Source organism: Anomaloglossus baeobatrachus, chromosome 11, assembly GCF_048569485.1.
Source record: "Anomaloglossus baeobatrachus isolate aAnoBae1 chromosome 11, aAnoBae1.hap1, whole genome shotgun sequence".
Lineage (NCBI taxonomy): Eukaryota > Metazoa > Chordata > Amphibia > Anura > Aromobatidae > Anomaloglossus > Anomaloglossus baeobatrachus.
Window position 1 is genome coordinate 183,979,651 of NC_134363.1, and position 10,000 is coordinate 183,989,650.

General features: G+C 54.5%; 1 protein-coding gene across 1 annotated transcript in view; it reads right to left on the reverse strand.

Annotated features, from left to right (window-relative positions):
- Positions 1-8,744: 8,744 nt before the first annotated feature.
- SLC25A33 (solute carrier family 25 member 33) overlaps positions 8,745-10,000 on the reverse strand; it is a 36,817-nt gene continuing 35,561 nt past the window's right edge. Inside the window, exons 6-7 of the mRNA XM_075328865.1 lie at positions 9,995-10,000; positions 8,745-9,253 (exon numbers count right to left, since the gene is read on the reverse strand). The exon at positions 9,995-10,000 is cut by the window's right edge and continues 278 nt beyond it. Coding sequence (XP_075184980.1) covers positions 9,051-9,253; positions 9,995-10,000 — 209 coding nt within the window. The 3' untranslated portion in view covers positions 8,745-9,050. The remainder of the gene's footprint in view (positions 9,254-9,994) is intronic.

The following is a 10,000-nucleotide window of genomic DNA, read 5'->3' on the forward strand; positions in this document are numbered from 1 at the left end:
CCTACATCCCCCCCCCCTTGTGCAGACCCCAAATCTCTCCTACATCCCCCCCCCCCTTGTGCAGCCCCAAATCTCTCCCTACATCCCCCCCCCCTTGTGCAGACCCCAAATCTCTCCTACATCCCACCCCCCCCTTGTGCAGACCCCAAATCTCTCCTACATCCCCCCCCCCCTTGTGCAGACCCCAAATCTCTCCTACGAATCTCCCCTCCCCCCTTGTGCAGACCCCAAATCTCTCCTACATCCCCCCCCTTGTGCAGACCCCAAATCTCTCTACATCCCCCCCCTTGTGCAAGACCCCAAATCTCTCCTACATCCCCCCCCCTTGTGCAGACCCCAAATCTCTCCTACATCCCCCCCCCTTGTGCAGACCCCAAATCTCTCCTACATCCCCCCCCCCTTGTGCAGACACCCCAAATCCTCTCCTACATCCCCCCCCCTTTGTGCAGACCCCAAATCTCTCCTACATCCCCCCCCCTTGGCAGACCCAAATCTCCCTACATCCCCCCCCCCTTGTGCAGACCCCAAATCTCTCCTACATCCCCCCCACCCCTTGTGCAGACCCCAAATCTCTCCTACATCCCCCCCCCTTGTGCAGACCCCCAAATCTCTCCTACATCCCCCCCCCCTTGTGCAGACCCCAAATCTCTCCTACATCCCCCCCCCTTGCCCCCCTCCCCTGTGCAGACCCCAAATCTCTCCTACATCCCCCCCTTGTGCAGACCCCAAGTCTCTCCTACATCCCCCCCCCCTTGTGCAGACCCAATCTCTCCTACTCCCCCCCCTTGTGCAGACCCCAAATCTCTCCTACATCCCCCCCCCCTTGTGCAGACCCCAAATCTCTCCTACATCCCCCCCCCCTTGTGCAGACCCCAAATCTCTCCTACATCCCCCCCCCCCTTGTGCAGACCCCCAAATCTCTCCTACATCCCCCCCCCTTGTGCAGACCCAATCTCTCCTAATCCAATCTCTCACTCCCCGGCACATGGCGCTCACCCCGGGCCTGCGCTCCTATCACTCCGCTCGGCACGTGCGGGGTTAATGTCCCCTCCCCCCTCCACAAAAGCCGCTGCCCCGCGCTCACCTCCGGAGCAGCCTGTACAGCAGCAGCCCGGTGGCCCCGGCGGTGGCCGTTATGCCGGCCAAGGGCAGCAGCAGCGGCAGCGCGGTCCCCGTCCTCCATGCGGCGCCGGATCTCTGGACTTTCCTCTCCGTGTTCCGCGCCGTCTGCGGGCCCGTCCTCCTGCTGCCGACCAATAACACAGCTCCGTCTTCAAACCCCTGTCTGCAAACCACGCCACACTCACCGCCCCGCCAATCACATGGGCGGGAGCGGCGTTGGTGGGCGGGCTTAGAATTTTGGCGCACACGTGGGCGGCGCCGTCCTCTGGGGGGCGTCAGTCGTGAAAGGCCGAAATCGTGCGGGGGTCTGTGACTCACGGGGGTCGTGCTGAGCTCGCTGACTCAGCCGCGGGACTCCCCCGGCACGGAACGGGTTAATGAGCGGGAGCCCCGTGCGTCATCACTAGCACATCCCTTACTCCGGCATGAATGGGGCAGAAGGCGCCGGATTATCGGCAGTCCGGAGTATGTCAGTGTGTAATGAGAAGTCCTGCAGTATCAATGGCTGCGGGGAACGGAAACTCCCACATCTGCCCGTGGATCTGTGCAGAGATAGAACATATCAGCAGTGCTGCAACAATGGAGCCTGGACAGGGGGCAAAGAGGTGCGCAGCAGCAGCCGGGGCCAGAGAGGTGCGCAGCAGCCGGGGCCAGAGAGGTGCGCAGCAGCCGGGGCCAGAGAGGTGCGCAGCAGCAGCAGCCGGGGCCAGAGAGGTGCGCAGCAGCAGCAGCCGAGGCCAGAGAGGTGCGCAGCAGCAGCAGCCGGGGCCAGAGAGGGTGCGCAGCAGCAGCAGCCGGGGCCAGAGAGGTGCGCAGCAGCCGGGGCCAGAGAGGTGCGCAGCAGCAGCAGCCGGGGCCCAGAGAGGTGCGCAGCAGCAGCAGCCGGGGCCAGAGAGTGTGCGCAGCAGCCGGGGCCCAGAGAGGTGCGCAGCAGCCGGGGCCAGAGAGGTGCGCAGCAGCAGCAGCCGGGGCCAGAGAGGTGCGCAGCAGCAGCAGCCGGGGCCAGAGAGGTGCGCAGCAGCAGCAGCAGCCGGGGCCAGAGAGTGTGCGCGGCAGCAGCCGGGGCCAGAGAGGTGGCGCGGCAGGCAGCCGGGGGCCAGAGAGGTGCGCGGCAGCAGCCGGGGCCAGAGAGAGGTGCGCGGCAGCAGCCGGGGCCAGAGAGGTGCGCGGCAGCAGCCGGGGCCAGAGAGGTGCGCTGGCAGCAGCCGGGGCCAGAGAGGTGCGCAGGCAGCAGCCGGGGCCAGAGAGGGTGCGCAGCAGCAGCAGCCGGGGCCAGAGAGGTGCGCAGCAAGCAGCAGCCGGGGCCAGAGAGGTGCGCAGGCAGCAGCAAGCCGGGGCCAGAGAGGTGCGCAGCAGCAGCAGGCCGGGGCCAGAGAGGTGCGCAGCAGCAGCAGCCGGGGCCAGAGAGGTGCGCAGCAGCAGCAGCCGGGGCCAGAGAGGTGCGCAGCAGCAGCAGCCGGGGCCAGAGAGGTGCGCCGGCAGCAGCCGGGGCCAGAGAGGTGCGCAGCAGCAGCAGCCGGGGGCAGAGAGGTGCCGCAGCAGCAGCAGCCGGGGGCAGAGAGAGGTGCGCAGCAGCAGCCGGGGCCAGAGAGGTGCGCGGCAGACAGCAGCCGGGGCCAGAGAGGTGCGCGGCAGCAGCAGCCGGGGCCAGAGAGGTGCGCAGCAGCAGCAGCCGGGGCCCAGAGAGGTGCCGCGGCAGCAGCAGCCGGGGCCAGAGAGGTGCGCAGCAGCAGCCGGGGCCAGAGAGGTGCGCAGCAGCAGCCGGGGCCAGAGAGGTGCGCAGCAGCAGCAGCCGGGGCCAGAGAGGTGCGCAGCAGCAGCCGGGGCCAGAGAGGTGCGCAGCAGCAGCCGGGGCCAGAGAGGTGCGCAGCAGCAGCCGGGGCCAGAGAGGTGCGCAGCAGCAGCCCGGGGCCAGAGAGGTGCGCAGCAGCAGCAGCCGGGGCCAGAGAGGTGCGCAGCAGCAGCAGCCGGGGGCCAGAGAGGTGCGCAGCAGCAGCCGGGGCCAGAGAGGTGCGCAGCAGCAGCCGGGGCCAGAGAGGTGCGCAGCAGCAGCCGGGGCCAGAGAGGTGCGCAGCAGCAGCTGGGGCCAGAGAGGTGCGCAGCAGCAGCTGGGGCCAGAGAGGTGCGCAGCAGCAGCCGGGGCCAGAGAGGTGCGCAGCAGCAGCTGGGGCCAGAGAGGTGCGCAGCAGCAGCAGCCGGGGGCAGAGAGGTGCGCAACAGCAGCAGCTGGGGCCAGAGAGGTGCGCAACAGCAGCAGCTGGGGCCAGAGAGGTGCGCAACAGCAGCAGCTGGGGCCAGAGAGGTGCGCAACAGCAGCAGCTGGGGCCAGAGAGGTGCGCAACAGCAGCAGCTGGGGCCAGAGAGGTGCGCCGCAGCAGCCGGGGCCAGAGAGGTGCGCAGCAGCAGCTGGGGCCAGAGAGGTGCGCAGCAGCAGCCGGGGCAGAGAGGTGCGCCGCAGCAGCGGGGGGCAGAGAGGTGCGCAGCAGCAGCTGGGGCCAGAGAGGTGCGCAGCAGCAGCTGGGGCCAGAGAGGTGCGCAGCAGCAGCTGGGGCCAGAGAGGTGCGCAGCAGCAGCCGGGGCCAGAGAGGTGCGCCGCAGCAGCGGGGGGCAGAGAGGTGCGCCGCAGCGGGGGGGCAGAGAGGTGCGCAGCAGCGGGGGGCAGAGAGGTGCGCAGCAGCTGGGGCAGGAGGGGCCTTCATTGCCCTGAATGGAAAGCATGAGGTTTCCAGTTACTGACAGCAAGCAGAGATGTGGAAACCGGTGGATGAGATACAAGAAGCCGGGATATCCGAATAACGCTCACACATTATAGGCAAGAGAATCCCGGCTCCTAGCGGGCGGTGACAGCACAATGATGCGGACGACGTATTGATTGCGCCAAACTTATAATAAGAATCGCACCGCCACAAAAAAAAAAAAAAAAAAACTCTTAACACCCCCCCCCCCCATTGGAGATTATGTCAGCTCTCCGGACCAGTGAAGGGTTAATATTCTGTGCTGCGACTGCGAGGATTTCTCTGAGGCGGCAGCTCGCTGAAACGACTCGTGTCTCCGGCATTGTTACCGCCACCGCCGCCCACACAGCGGATCAGGGATTCTCCCGCACGACTCAGACCTGCGCTCAATATCCTGACAGCCTAGGCGGCAGGGACCCCACAGAACATGGACGCCGGGGGCACTGATCACCTACATTACAAATATCACAGATTTACCCCAGCTTCTATATAATGCACTGGCAGTGCTGAACCATGAGAGAAAGCAGTGTAACGTGACATTCTACTTCAGAGGGGCCCACCCGCGGATTCTCCGGCCCTCCTGTGGGCCAGTCCCAGCCTGACAACATGAGTGCACACAGAGGCGTCATCCTGCCGCACAGGAAGGGTCCAATGGAGAGATTTCATCAACAGCGGGGACAATTAAAGGGTTAATCGAAATTTTATTACAATGTACCTGCCAGAATAGGGAATTAATCTTCCCCCCTCCCCCCCTCAGCAGTCAGTCACGTGACCCCTGAGGCTAGCGATTGGCTGCAATGGTCAGAGGATGGCAGGACAGGGAGGGGGATTCATCATTGTATAACATTTCCTAATTTTGTTCAAATTAATAATGTCCTTAATGTGTGTGTGTGTTCAATATACACACACATATATAATATTATATATATATATATATAAATATATATATATATATATATATATATATATTATATATATATATATATATATATATATATAAAAAATAATAATAATAAGTGTGTATGTGTATATTAAACACCACACAATCTATAAATATATACACTATAATGTGTGTGTAATATATATATATATATATCACACATATACACATATACACACACACATATATATTATATATATATTATATTATGTACACACACACACACGTGTATAATATATAAATCTGCAAATAATTCACCTTTTCACCCCAGTGTTTGAATCTGGCGCCGTCTGCAACACGATACACATTACACCGCAATAATAACACCAAAAATGTCCGCTCCCCCCACGTTTGATGGCACCCTAATATGGTAGTCATGTTCATGGCATTGCCATAGTAACCAATTTCCAACCCCCAGTCACACTTGAAGGCTCCAGGGCCTGGGCCCAACATCTGAACCCCCCCCCCCTCGCCGCGGTTGCCATGGACTTGAGTCTACAGGGTTTACCCACCGCTGTGGTCATTATGGCAGGAGCTCGGACGTCATTAGGAAGCTGAACATCCGGCCCGGAGCGCACAGGCCGCCGCACCGCTGTGAGAACTAGGCCCGATTCATCAAAACTGGTTACCAGTAGCAACCAATCACAGCGCAGCTTTCATCTTACTACAGCTGTTTAGAAAATGAAAGCTGTGCTCTGATTGGTTGCTATGGGCAACAAAGCCCATTTTTGCTTTATGCGGCCTTAATAAATCTGCAGCCGCCATTATGAAGCATGTGGTCCGGTGTTACCGAGCTGAAGCCACAGAGATTGGGAATCTCCCGCTAATGAGCTCAGAGCGGCTGCGGGAACCCCGCCAGGTATACAGCCCGGTACATACATGTGTATATAGTGTGTGATAAAGCCCGGTACTATGGCGATGCCAGATTATCAGGTAATTTACCAATAATCCAGCAGACTGCTATTTTCTAGCTGTGGATTTTTGTTGCTTGAAACATTATGGTTATTGATGAGTGAAAGACGCCAGTGTTCTTCCACAATGGCCGACAGACGCTCCGTTTCTGGTCCACAGCACATGTCAGCCTGCGTCACCACCACCAGGGGGCAGACCTGTACACACATATGGTCCAGCGGGTTCTTATTTTGTTCACCATATGTTGCTGTTCGTCTTTTACAGTTTCTTCCATTTCCTGCACAATAATGTTTGATGTGGACTGTGTTCATCAATCAGGTGAGAAGAGCCCCGAAAAGGCCAAAACCTCCCCCTCTGCAGTGACAGCGGGCTCACTGATGGATGCTCAGAGGACTCATCTGCAGCCAGCAATGGACAGTGCAATAGAGGTTATGGAAGTAACACAGGGAATGAAAAATATATATTTTTAGTATTTTTAGCCCCAAATTCGTGGCCATCCACTACTACAACTTGTCATAGATTATAGCACAATCCTGGACAGGATTCTAGCAAATCTGTGCGCCATTTTCTAAGGGTCAAAGAGCTGCATTTGATACGAATATTAATGTGCTGTAGACCTGTGGTAAATCCACACCCTCGGGCACATCCAGCCAGCCATTAGTGGGACTGCAGTGCTCGTCCTGACCCCAGGATGGCGGCTGCATAGTGAAGCGGTCCGGCTCGGTCAGCGGATCCACCGGCCGGGTGTCTGAACACGCCCTGAAGGTTATAGGCACGGCTGATGTCGGGAACACGTCTGCACTTTCCTCCTTGCTCAGGAGCCACCTCCCCTCCCCCCCACGATATACAGCAGCGGTACATGTAGAGGGTAAATATAGACAGACGTATACAGAGCCGCAGAAGGTCAGGACGAGCGCACGCCAAGCAAGAAACAAGACCTTACTGAAGGGGCAGATTGTAGAAAACCCAACTTCAGGGCGACGGAGCCACATCTGATAATCCAGCAATCCAGTCCCACTAAACCAGGCCAGATTATGGTAATTTATCTGACAAGCATCATTCTTCTGACTGAAAATGGTTTAAATTTTCTTCTTTATATTGGGAAGATATCAGTGAATGACAAGTCATCAATAAAGATTTGTGGACAAATGTTTCCTAGTGCAACATATCTGGGAATGTATGTAACCTATAGCAAAAGTCACCATCATCCTACATGTAAAGGTAGGAGAATATATATAGCTACACTGACTGCATTATAGCCTTTATTATACTCCAGAGCTGCACTCACTATTCTGCTGGTGAAGTCAGTGTGTTCATACATTACATTACTGATCGTGAGTTACATCCAGTATTATGCTCCAGAGCTGCCCTCACTATTGCACTGATGCACTCACTGTGTACATACATTACTGATCCTGTATTATACTCCAGAGCTGCACTCATTATTCCGCTGGTGCAGTCACTGTGTACATACATTACTGATCCAGAGTTGCCTCCTGTATTATGAGGGGCTGCAGATAAGTCTGTGGCTTAACCCAGAAAGAAACGAGATCAGATGATGAAGCTTTACATTTATTCCACATACTCTCCACGGTTGATAACACACTTCTTACATCAGTATTCCAAGTTCTGTATGCCTCACAAAAAGAAGGATTTCGGTTGTGCCTCAATCCAGACACCATAGCAGCCATGGTATCAGAAATGGTGTGAAATTTGGTACCTTGGGGTGTTTCTTCAGATTTGGAAACAAAATGATAGTTGGCAGGACTAGATCTGGTGAATAAGGTGGGTGGTCACCAGCTGGAAGCCCGGCTCTGCCAGTTTTCCCGTGCTAGCTTGTGCAGTGTGAGCAGAGACGTTGTCTTGCAGGAACAAGATTCCTTTAAACAACTTGCCGCACCTTTTGGCCTTCAGAGTTGCCTTCAATTGGTCGTAAAGTTCATTGTAATACCTTGCATTGATAGTGGAACCCTTTTGAAGGTAGTTCACTAGCAGCACACCCTCCTTATCCCAGAACACAGACACCATCACCTTAGTGGCTGATTTTTTTGTACCCTGAACTTCTTTGTATGAGAACTACTGTGCCTTCACTCTTGTGACTGCTTCGTGTTTTCAGGGTCATACAAATAAATCCAGATCTCATTTATAGTGACTGGTCGCTCCAGGAAGTTCTCATCAGTCCGGAAACGCTCACAAATGGACCGGGAAGTTTTCACTTGCAGCTTCTCTGATCTGTTGTCAGACATTTGGGGACCCACTTTGCAGATCACTTCCTCATGTCCAAATGTTCATGGATAATGACACAAACATGATCCCGGGAAATCCACATGATGTCTGCTATTGCTTTAGCTGAAATTCGTGGATTCTCCAGTATGAGGTTGTGCGCAGCATCGACGATCTCCGGAACAACCACTCTCGGGCGTCCAGGATGTTCCTCATCATTGGGGCTGAAGTGGCCCGTTTTACATTTGGCAACCCAGTTGTTAACTGTGGAATATGAAGGGTATTGATCCTCCAATGCCTGCGACATATCACCATGAATATCCTTCAGACTTTCCTTGCAGAAAGAAGAATTTTATCCCTCTTCTGCTCTCAGTTGCTGTGAATATCGCATTAGACAATGCCATTTAGTTTTCCCGCATGCGTAGAACACTGTTGCCATAAGCAACAAACAAAACTTTGAAGACATATATTAGACACACAAGGATTTCATGTGATGTAACATTCATTACCATAGAAACAAAAAAAAGATCACAAAGCCAAAGACTTATCAACAGCCCCTCATATACTCCAGAGCTGCACTTACTATTCTGCTGGTGCAGTCACTGTGTACATACATTACATTACTGATCCTGAGTTACCTCCTGTATTATACTCCAGAGCTGCACTCACTATTCTGCTGGTGCAGTTACTGTGTACATACATCGGTCACAAGTGTTGCATCCTCATGTATTGATCTGCGAAGGCATCCGGCCTTCACACCGGGGACATGTCCGGCCATCTTCCCCTTGCCTGGAGCCTGGAGTAGGGAATCATCACAGGACAAGAAGTTTTTTGGTTTTCACTCTGGTTTTTATAGATATAAATTAGATGCAACTTGTGAAAAACATGGTGCAGCCGAGGCTGTATATTAAATAGCAGGATGTCGTTACCTAGCAGCATCAGTGGGGATCCGGGCTGTAAGGGTTAAAATAACAAAATATACAAATTAACTACTAACGGTAATGAGAATTAAAACTTCCCAGAAAGTGAAGGTGGTGGTCGGGCGCGGGGGGCTGCCGGCGTCCAGTACAGTACAAGAGTTTGGTCAGTGTCCGGTGGGGGTCTCTGCCGTCGCCGCGTTACTTGGGTTTATCACGGAGAAAATAAACTAGAAGTTCATAAGTAGAAAGGACAATGGCCGTGTTGGGAATTTGCCGGAAAAGTTGAGCTAAAAGTCCTCTGTAAAAGGCTGCGTAGCCCTCCTCCCGCGCCACCAGCCGCGCCGTCTGGCAGAATGTCCTGTACTTGCTCCCTTCTTCACGAAGTCTTGTGCGGATGACCTCTGCAAGGAGAAGACAAGAATTAGCATGAGAGCCCACCAGCCGCAACAAGGCGGCCTCCCTCCGGAGGGTCCCAACACCCAAGATATATCCTAAAAAAGTCGGCAAATTTAAGGGCAAGAAGCACCATTTGGACAGAGCCTTAGGATATGAGCACACGTCTTTCAGATGGATTCAACCACAGAACTGACCAGCAGCTCCTAACAGAATAAAGCTAGTGTGAACAGGCGCAAGCTGCTACAACTGCATAAGACACAAAAATATGGCCAAGATGTGCAAACATTGCATATGAGAAAGAAGCTGCATTCCTGCTTTATAGAACAGCCTTACTGCCCGAAAAATGTGCAGGTTTTTAGCCCAGGACAGACGTGTTTGATAACCAATAGGTGTAGTATTCACCTTGTTGTGGCTGATGGGCTCCCAGTAATTAGCACATTTGTGCACCAAGTACCTTCATTTTATAAGGTATAGCAGAAACACCTTCCAGATGTCATATTCAATGTCTGCACATGTATTATGCAGTCATAGCAGCTTGCACCTGTTCACACTTGCTTTACTCTGTTGCGATGTGTTGGGTAGTTTTCTTTGCAGTGTTCTGCCTTGAGTCGCATGGCTCAGAGATCCCCTCTTTGGCATCCTTTAAATCCCGGTGCCAGTCCCCATCCTCCATAGTGGCGATCCCTTATGCCTTATTTTTCCCATATGATTTTCCCCTATGAGCATAGCAAAGCACATAGACCTACCGTGCG